This window comes from Macaca fascicularis, chromosome 3, assembly GCF_037993035.2.
Source record: "Macaca fascicularis isolate 582-1 chromosome 3, T2T-MFA8v1.1".
Taxonomy (NCBI): Eukaryota; Metazoa; Chordata; class Mammalia; order Primates; family Cercopithecidae; genus Macaca; species Macaca fascicularis.
Window position 1 is genome coordinate 98,434,925 of NC_088377.1, and position 19,586 is coordinate 98,454,510.

The window sequence follows — 19,586 nt, forward strand, 5'->3', positions numbered from 1 at the left end:
TTACTAAACATAAGTAATCATGACTAACAACACTTGTCATATATGTAAAATATTTCAAAACTTGTGATTGCTTTTTAGTTGTATGATCTTATATACAGACTTTCTCAAAAATAACATAAGATAACATATTAGTGGGAGAATACATCTTCTTCACTCCTAAGGTTTGCATTCATTTGGAGTGTTTTCCTTAGGGTAGGCTATATTTTGCTACAGGATCAAACAATTCCAAAATCTCAGTGGTTTAGAAATAATGTCTGGTTTTTTTCACCCCCATAACAGTGAGTTAAAGAATCTGCCTGTGTCATTCTCACTCCAGGGCCTAGGTTTTCTGAACAGTCACCCTCCTGAGTGTTGTCAGGCATTATGGTAGAGAGAAAGGGTCTCTGGTCTTCCTATATCTGTATTTAAATTCTATGGCTTGGAAACTCTGCTCATCATTTCTGCTCACAACTCACTGGCCAAAATGACTCACACAGCCCCTCCTAACCATAAAGGGGCCAGAAAGTCTAATCCTACTATGTGCTTGAAAAGAAGAAAGCCAAACACTTTCTGTTATTTATTTGAGTATTTCTCCCTGTCTGTTTTCTCTTCTGTCTGCTTCTGGCACTTCTCTTAGACCTTCTGAATCCATCTTCAGACTTCTTAGCTTCTCCCATGTTTTCCCATCTTTCAGTATTTTAATGATACCTCCTGAGAGATGTCCTCAACTCTGTCTTCCATATTATCAGTTTGGCCTTCAGATATGTTCTTCTAGTTATTCAATCTGTTTGTTTAGTATTTTTAGTTAGCAATATTTTTAATTTCAGGAGCTCCTCTTTTTTTTGCCCTTGGAATGTGCTATTGTCTTAGCAACCTTACATATTTATGAATATACCTATACATTTTGAAAACCTCTTTTAGAAGTCTTTTTAAAAATAGAATTATCTCTTTTAACTCATGGGGAATATGCTATTTGTTTATGAGACTCTTCTTACACTATTGGCTTTTTTCCCTCAAAATGTCAAGTGAAATTTGGTTGTTGGAACATATTTGTAAGTGCATGTCCAGGTGGGTTAGATGGGTCAGCGGTGTGGGTGTCCTCTGTATTTGTGTGGTCTGTTCAAAGAGGCTTCTAGGGAGGGCATGGCAGCTCTTCATCAGCAACAGCCTTCTCAGTGTCCTTCCCACCTGTTTGACTGTAGCTTTTGTCCTTATGCTTGTAAAATGGCTGATGTACCTTTACAAATCCAGGTAAAAAGATAAGGGAGAATACAAAGCACAAAAGTTGGAAACCAAATAAATGTGCCCACTTTTAAAGAGCTATCCAGAAATCCAAACCAGCAACTTTCGCATCTATTTTATTGGCCAGACCTGTGACTCATGGCCACTGCAATACATAGGGAAGTCTGACACATTGCCATCTCAAACAAAATCAGAGACATTGTTAGTAAGGAAAAAAAGGACAGTTGGGCAATCAAAAGTGATTCCCATTACAAGTAATGCTATTCTTATTTTAAAGAAGAGAAACCTCTAATTCGTAGAAATTAAAATTATTCTATTATAAAGTAGCTGTGTGGGCTACATTGTATTTCTCATCAATTCATATATTGACGTCCTAGTCCCCAGGACCTTGAAATGGGACTGTATTTGGAGAGATGGCCTTTGAAGAGGTATTGAGGTAAAATGAAGTCGTATGGATGGGCTGTAATCCATTATGACTGGTGTTCTTAGAGAAAGAGGAGATTAGAATACAGACATGCACTTGCAGGGAGAAGAATCCACTGTGAGGACACAGAGAGAATATAGCTATCTGCAAGGCAAGGAGAGAGGTCTCAGGAGAAAACAGTCCTGCTGACACCTTGATTTTGGACTTTCTCCTCCAGAAATGTGAGAAAATAAATTTCTGTTGTTTAAGCCACCTAGCCTGTGTTATTTTGTTATGGCAGCCCAAGCAACTGAGTACAGTATGGGAGCCAGGATTTGGTCCCAGCTCTGACTGTTGTGCATTTGAATATTAGGCATGCTTCTACAATATGCCTTTGGCAAAAAAAAAAAAAAGCCTCTTATATTCTTACACCTCAGTATCCTCATGTGCACTTACTTCCAGGTATTGTGATGAGGATGAAAATGGATGTAAAAATGCACTTTGAACTCATCTATTCAACATACCTATTGTGCAGAATATACTCTGGGGACATAAAAGTGAATCATGCGCAGCTTCTTCATCTCTCACCAAAAACACCCAGCATTTATGCCAGTACAAGTTATCATTAACATAAATGTTGTATCATAGCAGTGATCACGATTTACTGCATGCTATTCTTAAATGAGCTCATTTTCCATTTGCTGTTGAATTTCCATGATCAATTCAGGCCATATTTAGAATGATTCTTAAATATAGAAACTATTTCCTACCTACTCTCTCTTTGAAATGTAGCTCAAAACAAACTTCTTTCATTGTGAGCTTACAAAAACAGTGGGGAGCATTCTGATGAATGGAGAACATACTGTGACTCTAACCTTTCATTACAAACCAAGAGGGAGAAAATGCTTTAAATCATTTCAGTGTTATAAATTGTAAGACACAGAGAGAATCAAAACAATCCATTGATAAAGTGGTGTCTGGGCTTCAACATCAACAGTAATACTTTGTAAATGTAAAACATTGTAATCTGTTTGTATTACTCATTATTGTTTAACTTAAGTGCCTAGAAGATACTTGGATCCTTTCAGAATTATTTTGCTCATTTCCAAGAGAAAATCCTTAGACAGAAATAAATTGAAGAATTATCTATTGATTGAATAGATGTTCTTTGACTCTAAGTTCTAGTTTACTTTTTGATTTAGGTGAAAAGTTTTCAAACTCCAAAACTATCCCTTTGCCACTTTCCTTGCTTTTGTCAAGCAAGATGGCAGTAATCTTCCCTTTGTCTATTTTTTTTTTTTTCCAGAAAGGAGAAGCTGCGTATCTTGTTTTTTTTTTTTTTTTTTGGTCGTTTATGACATGACCATAATTAATACAGGAAAGACTAAGGATATCAAAATTACATTTTGTTTGAAGAGTGCCAAATAATTTTATTAGGGATTGTAATTAGTAGAAATTTGGCTCCTGTAACCTTTGTTCTCTGGTGTCACATGTGTTTATAATATGTTACATTGGATTGTAAAAGGGATTTTGCAGATGCAATTAAGGTTAACAATCAGAAGAACTTAAATAGGGAGATTAGCCTGGATTTTCCAGGTGAGCCCAATGTAAACACACAAGTTCATCAAAGTCAAGGAGGTATGGCTGAAATCAGAGGTTTCAAGTGTGAGAAGGACCCAACAGTCATTGCCAGCTTGAAGGTGAAGAGGGAAACCATGGAAAACGTTAGAAGGAAATGAATTCTGCCAATGCCCCGAATATTCTTGGAAGCAGATTTTCCCCTAGAGCCACGAGAAAGGAACACAGGCCTTTCCGAACCTTGATGTCAGCCTTGGGATACCCTGACCAGGGAACCCATCCACACTGGGCTGGGCTTCTGACTGGCAGAACTGTGTGCAAATAATCAGAAGCGTTTTTTTTTTTTTTTTAGACAGAGGGAGTCTCGCTCTGTCACCCAGGCTGGAGTGCAGTGGTGCGATCTCAGCTCACTGCAACCTCTGCCTCCTGGGTTCAAGTGATTCTCCTGCCTCAGCCTCCTGGGTAGCTGGGATTACAGGTGCCTGCCACCACACCCGGCTGATTTTTGTATTTTTAGTAGAGACGGGGTTTCACTATGTTGGCCAGTATGGTTTCAAACTCCTGACCTCAGGTGATCTACCCGCCTCGGCCTCCCAAAGTGCTGGGATTATAGGTGTGAGCTACCACACCAGGCCTGGAAGTGTTTTTTAAGCCTCCAAGACTGAGCATTTGTTAAGGTAGCATGGAAAACTAACAGATTACTAAAGAAACTCTATCATTCACATTAGAAAAGTCACAACTTGCTAGTAGTATCTCCTCTAACAATGAGAAATTGGCCATGTCCTTTTCCTTCAGGTTTCCTCTGGGCTGTTGTACCCCATGTCTCCTCATCTGCCCCTATATGCAGGAACAAGTGGCTTGCTTTCTTGCTGTCATACATAGCAAAACTCAAGATCCCCTATTACCGGTTGTCAAAGCATCCTTTCAGATGAACCAGTTGTGACACTCATATTTTGTAGATAGGAAAATACTGGTAGCATATGTGACTTGTACCTTGCCACTAATTGGTAATTCTGGAATAAAATGCCAGTGGGACTTTAATTTCTGACTTCTTATGGGTTGACACAAAACCTTCTGGGTTCACAGCAGTTTATTTGGAAGAGGCAAGGAAATCTGAGCTATATTAAAATAGGAAGCTCAATTTCCTCCAAAATAGCTTCCCCTACTTTCTCTGTTTCTGTTAATAATGCTATCTAATACCACCTGAGGGGTTTGTTAGCCATTCAGTGAGGCCAGGAGTGTTGAGGTCATCTAACATATTGTTCTCCTCGACTGCAACCTCATCTGGTCTTCCTACCACTTGCAAAAGTCAGATAATTGCTAAGTCATATGACTTCTACCTCCACACTGTCTGTACATCCTATATGAACTTTTCAATCTAAAAATACTGCTTTTGACCAGGCACAGTGGCTCATGCCTATAATCCCAGAATTTTGGGAGACCCAGATGGGCGGATTGCTTGAGCTCAGAAGTTAGAGACCAGCCTGGGCAACATGGTGAGACTCCTATCTCTACTAAAAATACCAAAAAAACAAAAAAAAAATAGCTGGGCATGGTGGTGGGTGCCTATGGTCCCAGCCCTTACTTGGGAGGCTGAGGTCCGAGGGTTGCTTGAGCCATAGGGACAGAGGTTGCAGTGAGCCAAGATTGCACCACTGTAGTCCAGCCGGGGCAACAGAGTGATACCCTGTTTAAAAACAACAACAACAACAAAAATGCTTTTATATCTCCCTTCTCTCCTCCTGTCCAAATGTCCTTCCTGAAGTGGGGAGCTGATTGCATGACTCTTCTGCGTGAGCTTCACCGCCTGCTGAATCTGGTTTATATTCCTCACTCACTCTGTTTTCTAATGCCTGACCTCATAGGGCCTCAATCAGCCTTCACTCCTGCTCCAGTCAAGGGCATCATTTTCTTACCTGAAATGAACATGCTTTTGCTGACGGGACTTGTTCATTTAGTTCATTCTGAAAATGCCCACCTTCACTTCTTTCTCTGTCAAATTTTCAAGACCGATCTTAAACATCTCTCTCCTCTGTGAAGCTGTTTCTCCCAGATACCACTTTTCTTTCTTCTTATCCCCAAAGCAGCATAACTTATTCTAAGCATGCATGGTGTTTGTTGAAAAACTAAGGTGTTAAAATGAGTTTTAAAGACAATGGTTTTGGTTTTTTTGTTGTTGTTTTTGTTGAATGCCTGTTTAATCATTCATTGTTTTTGATTTAATAGAGGTAGGTTATACCTAAGATAGGATTTTGTTCAATTATTTGGGTAAGGAGGGAAGCATCACTGATAGTTGTAATGTGAAAACTGTAATTATACTGTTATTTAGATGCTCTCTGCTGCCTGTGCTGATGTTCTGTGACTAGGATTTGTTTAGATATTACACTGTCTCCCATTCATAATCTTATTTTAAAATGTGAAATTAACGCTACATGACCTTAGAATAAGAGATACATGTGGGAGAGGAGGTAGAGGGAACTGGGGACAGATGGGTGGGGACAAAATATTAGGGAAGAAAAGAAAGACAATGCCAAAATGGAAAAAAAAGTCTACATATGTAATATATGTATGGATAATATCAAGAAAAATGTGCAATATAAAATTATGCCTATATAATTTTATGAAAAATTGGATAAATACATGAACAATGATCCAAAGAAAATACAATGTAAGATTACGAGTGAGAATTCTGGAGGCATGGTATGTGGCTTGTCACATGACTGGCTACGTGACCTTGGGTAAGTTCTGCACCTCACCCTGGCTTGTTTCCTTATCTGTCAAGTAGGGATAACAACAGTACCTATGATTACGGAGCTGTGAGAGTTACGTAAGTTTCTATATAAAAGCACCTAGCATAATGCCTGCCACGTTGTGGGCCCCCAAGACAATGAAGAGACTGATGAGGAGGCTCTCTGCTGCCTTTACAAGGTGTTTTGCAGCTTCGACTTTCTTGCAATCTTTCCTTATCTTGCTCATCTTTTTTTCATCTCATTTTGTTGATTTTCATCTTAGTCTGTTTTCTCTTTGACTTTCCATTCCACGTACCTCAATTTGTATTTTTGAGGTATATTATTGAAGACGCCAGAAAACTTCCTGACATTTCATGCTGGATTCTGTTAGGAATCATTTTCAAAAATACAGTGGTTTCTTTTTCAATGAGGTATGTTTATGCTCACGTTTGCCCCAACTCTGAAGTATTCTTCATAAATTCTATGTCATTTGTTTATTTTCCCCTCACCGATTTTTAAAGAAGGCAATAATTCTCCAAAATTAGTAGTTAATTGAAAGATACGGCTTAAGTGGGGAATTAGAAACACTTAAACGTTCATTTTAACTCATTTTGCATTAACTTATATAAATCTATTTTATGCACTAATCTTTAATTCAGACCGCAGGTCTTTTATGAGTTCACCAGTTTGGATACTCACATTTGTCTTACATCAACCCTGCCCCTATCTAAGATTTCTAGTCTCATCTCTTGAAAGTTAAATGGGAACTTAAAGACGTGCCTGAAGCAAACTGAGTGCAGAAGCTCTCTAACTTTTCTGTAAATGTTTTCTGCTCTTTCACAGTTGTCACACATATTTTGACAGCAGTTCTTTTAGTGACTGTCCAAAGCATTAAACTTAGTTTCTACAGAAATAACAACTCCAATTTTGTGTCCATATTTTATTGGTTTGTGTCATATTTAATTACATAATTATAATAACAAATACAATTTATTAAAATGCAGTTTAGAATAAACCATACTGAATCATGTAAGTATGAATTTAACTAGTAACAAAAGTGAGCAAAGGATATGAGAAGGTGGCCAGAGTCAGGCATATTCTGTCGTGTGGGCATGGGGCAGGACCATTTTCAGAAGCGATAGGAAGTAAATCCACAGAGTCCATTAAATGGAAGTCAGTTAAGGAAGATTGAAACACAGCAGTAGTTTTCAAACTCTAGTGTGCATCAGAACCATCTAGATGGTTTGGTAAAGCATAGATTGCTGGGCCACAACCTAGAGTTTCTGATTAGTGGGATTGGGGTGGGGCTGAAAAATTTGCCAGCATTTCTAGCAAGCTCCCAGCTGACACCATCTGCATGTCCAAGGAACACGTTTTGTGAACCACTGACCCACAGCCAGTGTTGATGGTGTGGATGGGGAGAAGTCCTTTCAAACATCATCAGCATGCATAGAGCAGAAAGCCAAGTATTATTTTTCCATCTGTCTCTACCCACTTCCTAATGGATATTCCTCCTATAATCAGACGTTAGGTTTTTCTATTACTCTTCGTTCTTGGTATTGTGTTAAAATTTCTAATTGTGTGTGTGTGTGTGTGTGTGTGTGTGTGTGTGTGTGTGTCTCCCTAGGCACTTTATTTAGAAGTTGAGGGAGGATGCAATGAGGGCTTTTCAAGTCTTCATGTTCATTCTCTTTGATTTCTTGAAAAAGATAAAACTACTAGTTAGCTTATTCAACCTTGCTGAACACATTGTTTTCAAATCACAAGTCTCCAAGTCTCTTCACAGGAAAATAACTTATTTCTGTCTCTCAGAAAACTTGTGTTTGGCAATAGCTTATCAGCTGCAGGGTGGAAAGGCAGCACTGTGGGTGTGTTGTCAGCAAGCTGAAGACTTTGAGAAAGAAACAGATCATCTGATTGCTCTGTAATCTCCTTTCAGAACTGGCTGACGGAGCTGGAGATCTTTGCTATAATCTTCTCAGCTGCCATCCATGACTACGAGCATACCGGAACCACCAACAATTTCCACATTCAGACTCGGTGAGGGTGTTGAAATATTTGGAGGAGAGGCAAGAGGGGTCAGAGACAGTTTTAGAAATCAGAAAGGTGTTAGTCACCTTTCTTTTGCATAGTTTTCCTATTTTGAGTTTCTGAAATAATGAACCTCTAAATGAGAGATCAGTCTGGTCAGCTTCAATCAAGACTTAGAGTTTAAGAAGCCATCTGCTCCTAATTCTCCTATTTTGTTCAGATCTCATATAGATATCCTTTTCTTCTCTATTCTAATGTTCGCTATTTGTTTATGTATGTTCTGTGCATACTCTACCTATTTCTAACAGGAAATGGGGCAGTTTACATAAAGGGCCAGATGACACGTAAAGGAAATGAATAAGGACAGTGAGGATTAGAATGTTTTTGTTGACATTAACAACATTGAACAATCTTACCCTCTGATCTCTGGGATTCTCATGAGATCTCTTCTCATCCTCTCTGGTTTCATATCTGCTCTGTTTAGTGCTTGCATCACTCCCTGTCTCAGGGCCCCGAGAGTAAGGTTGTCTCCTGTAGGCCACCTTCACCGTGAGCAACCTGTGCATTCTTCCTAATTGACTGCATAGGTAAACACAAACCTCCCATTGGAGACATTAAATATGGGTCCAAGTGCCCCACTTGGAACCTCCTGACCTGTAACAGATATTGTTAATTGATTTTGGTATTTTTTCTTACTAAACTGTGGGTTTATTCTGAGTGTTCCTCTCAGCACAGAATTCCAGGCAATAGCACCAGTCAATTGTCATTTCTACTTAGGATAAACTCTTCCTTGCCCTCTCCTAGCCTAAGAACTTGCCCTCTCTTAAGACAATGATGTGGAACTGGAGATAATCTGGCAGTAGAGTTAGTTAATTATCCTTGACATAGTAATCAAAAGGAGCTAGGATATGGTGAAAGGTAGTAAGTCAAAGAGAAAGAATGTAGCAGGGCGGGATGAGAGTTTAACACCAAATAAATACTTGCCGATTTCACTTGAAAAAGCAGGTGCACACTCTAGATAGGTTTATGTTCATTAAATCAATCTACATGTATTTAATGAACTCAACACTTAATTACAGTGTACACAAAAGAAAACAATATTGTCTGATCTCTGTTCAGAAGGAGAATTTTAATTGAATGGAAGCAGACAAAAGAACTTCGGCTACTCGCTTCAGTTCCACCTTCCTGCCTCCTTATTTAGTCTCAGCCACAGAAAAGCAGCTTTTTGTGGTTCTGTTCCAAGGTCTTTAACACAGGGAATTCCGTAGAGTAGCACTGTTTAATGTGTGTCTGTGGGTAGAACCTTTGCTCTGAGGATAGAGACCATGGTGAATAGCACCTGCCCAAGAAAGATAGGTGGGTTGAGCATATGTGGGTCTTGCCTGGAGACCAGGATCAAAACCAGCCCCAACTCAGAGGAAAATGGCTTAATTACAGGAGTTGGAAAAGAGTGTCACAAAATACACATCAGTTGGTATCTAACTTACTCAACAGATGTAACAGCAGATCTTTCACCTCGGGATTTGAATGTTCTGTGTTATCTCAATAGGAGTGGGAAAATTCCAATGTGTTCAGTTAAGCTTGGTTTGGAACAAAATTTAAACATTGGCCCTGTTCAACAGAACTTTATCCAAAGCATCTCAGCCTGTGTGATCTCTGTTCAGAAAACAAAGTCTGTGACTAGGCCCTTAATCCTTTGATGAATAAAATGTTAAGCCTAACAGTTTCGGGGTATGATAGATACTGCCCAAAGTTTGGCCAATGGCAGGTGGAAGTTATCTTGGGGAAGCACTGGCCCAGCTGTCAGAAGATCTTGCCTTCATCCCAGCCCTGCCACTTGGCCACCAAAAGGCTGTAACAAGTTTTTTAAGTCTCTGAAACTCAGCTTCCTTGGTGAGAAACAAATAATCTAAGCTTTCATTAAATTTAAGATCTTAAAATAGTATACAGTCCTGTGTTTAGTGACATTCAGCTATAGTATGGTCTTTGAGATAGGGACTAAAAACTGACATTATAATCTTTATAGTCTTTATTCTCAATTTTCCACATGTGGTTTCTGCATGGAAAAACTTTAAGATCAAGCCACTATCAGAGGTAGCTTACAGATAGTAGCCACTAGGTGATGTGTGTTCTGAAAATTACAGCTGAAATAAATAAACCAGTGCATTCATTGAATAAAATAAAAATAAAAATAAATGTCATTCCAGAAAATATAAAGAAGTTTGACATGACCCGTATTTAAAAAAAAAAAAAAAAAGAAAAATCACCTTTGCCACTAATATAGGTAATTGAGATCTGGTTGTAAAACAGTTTTAAGAGAGTTCTCAGGCTGGATTTTACATATTTTCTGCCCACACATGTACCGATACTAAAATACCCTACATTCATCTATTGATGATTTGTAGTGTTAGTTGAGCTTTTGGTTCACATAAATGGCATGGGGACAAAGATCATTTCTAAGCATGGGAAAAAGTGGTAGTGCGTTCTAGCCTGTTAGAATTACCCAAATAAATTGCAACTGTTTAATATTCTGAATTTTGCTTGGTTTCTGTTCAGGTCTGATCCAGCTATTCTGTACAATGACAGATCTGTACTGGAGAATCACCATTTAAGTGCAGCTTATCGCCTTCTGCAAGATGACGAGGAAATGAATATTTTGATTAACCTCTCAAAGGATGACTGGAGGTAAGGATGAGAAAAGAGAGATTTGGAGGCCAGGGAAGGAACTCTGAAGTTGGATGAAGTATGCTGCTTTTGAGAAAATAACACCTTACCTAAAATGTTGATTAGTATTGCTTTCTCTCTCTTTCTCTCACACTCACCTTCTCTTTGTGTATGTATGTATGTCTTATTTCTCTCTCTTTTTTCTTTATACAGATATTCAAATGTTTATAAATAAAATCTATAGAATGTTATGATTAAGTTCCAACTACTTTATTCTGCCATCTTTACATTGCTTTTTATTGATGAATTGGGAAGTGAAACCAGTTTGAGTCAAATAATTCAATGTTGTCCTAAAAATTCTCAAAGAAGAAAGTTTGAAAAATAACTTCTAACAGTGTTCAACTGAGGACACTTTTGATATATTTGCTTTTTTTTTTTTTAACTCTAGGAAACTTGTGTTGCTTTTATCTGAATTCGTTAAATCTGAATTTTGTCTTTCATTTAATAACATGTGTTTTTCACCCTATATTTGATTTGGACTTCTTATCAATCTTTTGACACTTTCTAAGGAAATTATTTGACACTTAAAAAAATTATGTACACTTAATTCTGTTGCATGAATTTAGGCACATACCTGTGTTTTGAATATGGACTCAGTCACTTGCTAGCTGTATGACATTTGGGAAGTGACTCAATATCTTTACATCTTTAAAAATTTAATTTCTTGAAAATAGATAATAACATTTATTCTGCAGTTGGAATACATTATGATAAACAACAGAATCATTTTAAAATGCTTACCACACTTTGTGTCATATATAGCAAGCCAATAAATCATTGTAGCTATAAATATAGGTTAAGGCACTTCAAACCTTGCAGGCAGAGATCATCTAAATCCTTACAAAATTCTGAATCCGTTGTGACTGAAAGAGTCCTTATATTTTAATTAAATAATCAGCTGTTTATTGGGTATTTATGTGCTCACCATCTTTCAAGGATTCGGAGAAATAAACTGTACTGAACAATAAATCTGAGAGGCTGATTTTTATTAAGAGTGGCTAAGAGTTTCCAGGTAGCTTTAGTTTATTAAAACATATGGAAATATTTGACTTAAATTTTATTGGAATATGCTAGACTTAGCCAGCATCTGAAAAATTCAGAGCAATTCAATTAATCATTGCACAACTTCAGGAAAAAAGTAACCCTCCATGCAATTGAACTATTAGTAAAAGTTATAATAAAAGATTTGATTACAAAAATTTCCCCCCATTCTGTAGGTTGCCTGTTCACTCATGATAGTTTCTTTTGCTGAGCAGAAGCTCTTTAGTTTAATTAGATCCCATTTGGCAATTTTGGCTTTTGTTGCCATTGCTTTTGGTGTTTTAGTCATGAAGTCTTTGCCCATGCCTATGTCCTGAATGCTATTGCCTAGGTTTTCTTCTAGGGTTTTTATGGTTTTAAGTCTTACTTTAAGTCTTTAATCCATCTTGAGTTAATTTTTGTATAAAGTGTAAGGAAGGGGTCCAGTTTCAGTTTTTTGCATATGGCTAGCCAGTTTTCCCAACACCATTTATTAAATAGGGAATCCTTTCCCCATAGCTTATTTTTGTCAGGTTTGTCAAAGATCAGATGGTTTTAGATGTGTGGTGTTATTTCTGAGGCCTCTGTTCTATTCCATTGGTCTGTATATCTGTTTTGGTACCAATACCATGCTATTTTGGTTACAGTAGCCTTGTAGTATGGTTTGAAATCAGTTAGCATGATGCCTCCTGGTTTGTTCTTTTTCTTTAGAATTGTTGTGGCTATACAGGCTCTTTTTTAGTTCCACATGAAATTTAAAGTAGTTTTTTCTAATTCTGTGAAGAAAGTTAATGGTAGCTTGATGGGGATAGCATAGAAATAAAACGTGGTACTATGGGCTATAACTATAAATAAGTTTCCACCACATCAGGGTGTTCCAATACATAATCTATTCCATGATTTTATTCTCTCTTTGAGATATTTTTGTTTCACTCTCTCTTCAAGATAATAAAGCTAGTACAGAATAAGAAACACAAATATACAAGGGTAGCACATAAACAGATTTCACTAATCTTTATTTTCAAGTGACTATTTTGGCCATTTTTTATACTAAATTCACCTGTGTTTTGCTAAATCACTAATTTTGTAACTTTTTTTTTAATCAGAGGCAACATTCAAATTATTCACAACTGGTACTTCACAAATACCAACTTATAAGAACAAGAGCTAAAGATGAACACTAAGTATGCTTGCATTGATATATAGCAATGCATTCCAGTGTGAACCAATATGTCTGGTTTATTCCAGGTGACTATGGGTTTAGATCCTGCCTATGTCAGCCTCGCTACCCTAGTTGTAGATTGAAAGAATGAATGAGACTTATGATTATAGTAGAGTGGAAATACAAATTATATAGCTAACTTTTTGACAAAATTGTAGCTAAGCAGAAGTAGAAAATCTATAAGAAAAGTATATGTAACAGAAGTAGTATACGTATGTTTGGAAAATATGTTAAGAGGCAATTATGCAAGCTTTAGAACACTTTACTAGATTGTCAGGAAGCCAGGATTATACGCTGTCTAAACAAGCCCTCACACAAATCCTTCAAAACCATGATATATCTGAATATGTGTGAAGCTGTTCTCTGCCATATTCAAACCTTTTATTATTATTATTACTTTGAGACGAGTCTCACTCTGTCGCCCAGAGTGGAATGCAGTGGCATGATCTCAGCTCACTGCAACCTTTGCTTCCCAGATTCAAGTGATTCTCCTGCCTCATCCTCCCGAGTAGCTGGGACTACAGGCATGCACCACCAGCCCTGGCTAATTTTTTGTATTTTTAGTAGAGATGGGGTTTCACCATGTTGGTCAGGCTGGCCTCATACTCCTGACCTCAAACGATCCACTGGCCTTGGCCTCCCAAAGTGCTAAGATTATAGGCATGAGCCACTGTGCCTGGCCACCTTTTGTTATTTTTTTCAAACCATTTTTATTAGTTTTTTAAATTATATTTTAAGTTCTGGGATACATGTGCAGAAAGTGCAGTTTTATGCATGTGCCATGGTGGTTTGCTGCACCCATCAACCTGTCATCTATGTTAGGTATTTCTCCTAATGCTATGCCTTCCCTAGCTCCCCACCCCCTGACAAGCCCCGGTGTGTGATGTTTCCTTCCCTGTGTCCAGCGATATCTGATATATTGCTTACTAAACCTGTACAGAGTTTGTATTTTGAGTATAAATAAGTTTTGCCTGCTAAAACAAAATATCAACAATCTTCAGAGCAATATAACAGAACCCAGATTCCCTACAACTTATATCTATAATATTCAGGATACAATCTAAGTGACATATAAAGATCAGGAAAAAATGATTTCTTAGCAAGGCAAAAGACAATCAATAGATATACACTCCAGGATAAACCATTGTTAGAATTATCAGATGAGGACCTTGGACTTTTAAAACAATTATTATTTCCATGCTCAGTGAGATAATGAAAAATGTGCTTGTATTGAATAAAATATGATAAGGTTTGTGAGTAAAATGAAAATATAAATGAAAAACAAATTTTAGAACTAAAAAATAAAATATCTACATTTAGAATTTGCTACATAGGCTTAGTGCATGGCAGAAAAGACAGAAGAAAGAAACAGTGACTTTTAAAAGTTCATTTTTCGAATTTGAAAGTTGGAAATTATTCAATTTGAAAAAGTAAGAGGAAAAAGATGTTTTAAATGAGTAGAATGTTAGGGACATGTGGGATAATTTTATGTGAGCAAACATAAGGGCAATTTGAGTCTCAGAAGGAGAGAAAAGAGAGAGAATAGGAAAGAAAAAGAATTTGAAGAAATAATGACTGAACAGTCTCCAAATATTGCCAAACATATAAATAGACAGATTCAAGAAATTCAGCAAACCTAAAACAGGATAAATTTGATGAAAAAATGCCTAGGCACATATTATAGTCAAACTGCTAAGAAGCAAAGATAAAATTAAAGAAAAATGGCAAATTACATTTAGGAGAACAAGTTGAATTACAGTAGACTATTCCTCAGAAACTATGGAGGCCAGAAAACAATGGAATAATTCATTTAAAGTACTAAAAAGAAAAAAAAAAGCCAACACAGAATACTACATCCTGTGAACATGAACTTCAAGAATGAAGATGAAATAAAATTATTTTCAGATAATAGAAAACAACAGGAATGTGTCACTAAAGGAGCCACGTTATAAAGGATGCTAAATAAATTTCTTTAGAGCTTTCATTGAGGTAGTTTCAAAAATATTATTTTGTTATTTTATATTTTATTAATTTTTAGATTAATAAATCTAAATATTTATTGGAAGGAAAATGATATAGTGAAATCAGACTTTTAGGAAAGAATAAAATGATAAATATCTGGGAAAATATAGAAGACCATTTTTCTTCATTTATTTAAATTGTGCATTTGACCATTTGAAACAAAAATTACAACACCATCTCATGGGGCTTATATGTAGAGAGGTGTAATACATGTGACAATGATAACATAAAGACCAGTTAATGTTAGTAAATGGACCTATGCTGTTGCAGGATTTTTACATGTTACACAAAGTTGTACAATAGACAGAAAATTAAAGATGTATGTTGTAATCCCCAAACAACCACTAAAAAGATTAACCATAATAGCTAAAAATTGTTGAAGTTTACCCATTTATCAAAAGATAAATTTAAATTGACCATTTAGCAGTGGATAAATTAAAATTAATTTAAAAAATAAATAATACAAAAAATATCTCAAGCAGAAAAGTTTTTGTGAAGGGAAAAAAGCAAAGATGACAATCAGAAAACAAACAATAAGATGTTAGACCCAAATCCAACTAAATTAATAATTACATTAAATGTTAAAGGACTAAACATTCCACTTAAAAGGAAAAGGTTATTAGAATTGATAAAAAGGCAAGCCTTAATTGCAATTGTACAAGAGATACACTTTAAATATAAATACACTAAAAGGTTCAAAGTAAAAGTATGTAAAATGTACCAAACAGTAGGAATAAGTAGAATGCAGTGGTGATATTAATATTAACTAAAATGAACTGCAAGAAAAAGGATGTTGTGAAAGAGAAAGGAGATTTTCTGATAATAAGAGTGTCATCAGAAAGACACAACAATCATAAATAAGTATTAGGTAACTATAGACTTCCAAAATTTAAAATGTAAAAATTGATAGGAGAAAAAGGAGAAATATATATTTTCACAATCATAGGAGGTTTTAAGATTCTTACCTTAGCAGTTGATAGAAAAACTGGGCAAAAATATCAGTAAGAACCTAAGAGGATTTGAACAACATCAACCACTTTGCCTTAATTAATACTTATAGAACACCACGCAATAACTGAAATATACATATTCTTTTCAAGTACACATGCTGGGACATTTTAAAATAAGTTTTAATAATTTTAAAATATCATAAGCTTTAAGAGTATGTTCTTTGACCTTAATGGATTTAAATTAGAGATCAATAAGAATAAGATATCTAGGAAAATCTCGTACATTTGAAAATTAACACTCTTCTAAATAATTTGTGGATCAAAAAGTAATCAGAGGAAACTAGGAAACATTTCAAATTTATCAAGAATGAAAATGCAATATATTAAAAATGTGTGCAATACTATTAAAACAGCACCTAGAGGAAATTGACAGCTATAAATGTTCATAGCAGGAAAGAAAAAAGTTCCAAACCCAATGACTTCAGGAGCTAGAACAAAGCAGTAATGTAAATTCAAAGTGGATAGAAGAAATTAGTAATGATAAGAGGAAAAATCAATAAAATAGAAAAAATAAACAGAAAAAAATTAACAGAGCTAAAGCTGTTCTTTGAAAAGGGCAACATGATTGACAACCTTCTGTCTAGACTGGTCAATAAAAAGGAGAAAACACAAAGTACCAATATTAGATCCTACAGATATGAAATACATAAAAAAAAGTTACAAACAACTTTATCTCAATAAATTTGACAACTTTGATGAAGTGGATAAATTCCTTGCAAAATACAACTTACCAAAACTCACACAAGATGAAACAAAGTCTGAACAATCCTATGTCTGTTAAAAAAATTGACTTTGTCATCAAAAATATTCCCACAAAGAAATATCCATCCTTGGATAGTTTAACTGGTGAATTCTATCAAATATACAAAGAAGAGATAATAACAATCTTATGCAAGTTTATTTAGAGAAGGAAGAAATACTATGCAAAATACCCTGGCAAAAAAATTCATAAAAGGAATATTAAAGATTAATGTATTTTATGAACATAGTTATAATAATTTTCAGTAAAATATTAACTAATTGAATATAACAATATACTAAGAAGATAATATATCATGTGTTATAGTTAATTTTATGTGTCAACTCACCTGGGCCTCAGTGTGCACAGATATTTGGTCAAGCATTATTCTGTTGTTTCTGTGAGGGCATTTTTGGATGGGATTAACATATAAGAGGGTAGATTGAGTAAAGCAGATTGCCCTTCCTAACATGAGTGGACCTCATTCAACCAGTTGAAGGCCTAACTAGAACTAAAAGGCTGACCCCCTCCCAAGTAAAAGAATTCTTTCTGCCTGTCTTTGAACGAGAACAGTGGCTCTTCCTGGTTCTTGAGCTGTCAGCCTTCAAGTTGGAAGTACAATTTTGGGTGTCCTGGATCTCCAGCTTGCTGATTTATCCTGCAGATCTCAGGACTTGTCAGCCTGCATGATTATATGAGTCGCTTCCTTATAATAAATCTCTTTCTTTATATGTGTATATCCTATTGGTTTCTCTGGAGAATCCTGACTCATATATTGGGCTTATCCAAGGAATGCAAGATTAATTCTGCATTCAAAAATTAATTAAAAGAATTCACCATATTTAAAAACAAACAGAAAATCATACAGTCATCTTAATAGATACATAACAAGCATTTGTTGACAAAATTCAACACTCATTCATGATAAAAACTCTCAGCAAGCCAGAAACAGAAGGGAGCTTCCTCAATTGGATAAAGGGCATATGTGAAAAACCTATAACTAACATCAAGCTTGATGGTGAAATATTGAATGTTTTTTCCCTAAGACTTGGGAGCAAGACAAAGATTCTTGATCTTACATTCATCAACATTGTTAAGATGTTAATAACAAATGACATGATTGTCTAGGTAGAAAATCCTAAGGATCTGTAAAGGAGCTACTGGAACTCATAATGAATTTTGCAAGGTCATAGAATACAAGGTTAGTGTAAAAACCATTATACATATACATATATGCATATATACATATATCTATATAGAGAGAGAGAGAGGGAAAGAGAGACTAGCAGCAAACCATTGGAAAATAAAATAAAATAATTTTTTACAACAGCACAAAACATATAAACTAGTAGTAACTTTCAAAAACAAGTGCAACTCATGCTCACTAAAGATTACATAGCATTGCTGATTATAGAGGACCTAAATACATTGGGAGATATACTGTCATCTTGTAGTGGAACACTCAGTATTGTAAAGGTGTCAAATATTCCAAAATTTATTTATTGTTTCAATACAATTCTAATCAAAATTCCAGCAGAATTATGTTGGAAATTGTGACGATTATTATAAACTTTATATGGAAATGCAAAATAATACTTTTTAAATGAAGAACAAGGTTAGAGAACTCATATTTCTTGATTCAAAGCATGCTTAAGTTACAGTATTCAAGGCAGCATTTCATTGGTGAAAGATGGACATACCTATGGGACAGAATTCAGAGTTTTGAAATTGACTCATCAATTGATTTATGACAAAGGTGCCAAATTAATTCAATGGGGAAAAGAAAATATTTTCAACACATGGTTTTGGAACAAAGGGAAAAAATAACTTTGACCCTTATCACATACCATATTCAAAAAATAGCTCAAAATTGGTTATAAACCTAAACGTAAAAGCTAAAATGGCAAGAATTCCAGAGGAAAACAGTTAAGTCCTTGGAAGTAGATGGAGGTTTCTCAGATAGGACAGAAAAAGCATGAAGCATTTTTTAAATGATAAATTGAACTTCATAAAAATTAAAACCTTTCGCTCTTTGGAAGACACCGTTAAAAACAAAGCAAGCCAAGAAATTGGAGAAATTATTCACAACACTTACGTTTTACATATGTTTTGAATCCAAAATGTGTAAGGTACTTTTATAATTCAATAATAAGAAAACGATTCAATTTTTTAATGAGAAAGGTTTGAAACAGACATTTCCCTAAAAATTGTATACAAATGGAATATAAGTGCATGAAAATGTGCCTGACATAATTAGTCATTCAAAGAAATGTAGATTAAAACCACAATGAGATACCACTACATATCCATCAGAAGAATGGCTGAAATTAAAGACTGATTAGAGTAGGCAAAGAAAAACTGAAAATGTTAGACACTAGTGGTCAAATGTGAAGTGATACAACCACTTTGAAAAATATTTGGCAGTTTCTTTTCTTTTTTTTCCAAGATGGAGTCTCGCTCTGTCACCCAGGCTAGAGTGCAGTGGCGTGATCTCACCTCATTGCAACTTCCGCCTCCTGGGTTCAAGCAATTCTCCTGTCTCAGCCTCCTGAGTAGCTGGGACTACAGGCACACGCCACAACACCCAGCTAATTTTTGTATTTTTAGTAGAGATGGGGTTTCACCATATTGGTCAGGCTGGTCTCGAACTCCTGACCTCAAGTGATCCACCCACCTCGGCCTCCCAGAGTGTTGGGATTACAGGCGTGAGCCACCATGCCAGGCTGGCAGTTTCTTATAAACACTCAGCTATCTTATAAACCAGTCATTCTGCTTCTAGGTATTCACCCCAGATAAATGAAAACATATGTGTCTACACAAAGATTTATGTATGAATACCCATAGTAGCTTTATTCACAATAGTCCCAAACTAGAATCTGATAGCTCG

The 19,586-nt window shown here is 35.8% G+C and overlaps 1 protein-coding gene across 18 annotated transcripts in view; it reads left to right on the forward strand.

The window, feature by feature from the left end:
* Positions 1-19,586, forward strand: part of PDE1C (phosphodiesterase 1C) — a 671,184-nt gene that overhangs the window by 555,914 nt on the left and 95,684 nt on the right. For all 18 annotated transcript variants that reach the window (XM_045388996.3, XM_005549840.5, XM_045388994.3 and 15 more), the window contains 2 exons: positions 7,871-7,971; positions 10,519-10,647. In XM_045388996.3, coding sequence (XP_045244931.2) covers positions 7,871-7,971; positions 10,519-10,647 — 230 coding nt within the window. The remainder of the gene's footprint in view (positions 1-7,870; positions 7,972-10,518; positions 10,648-19,586) is intronic.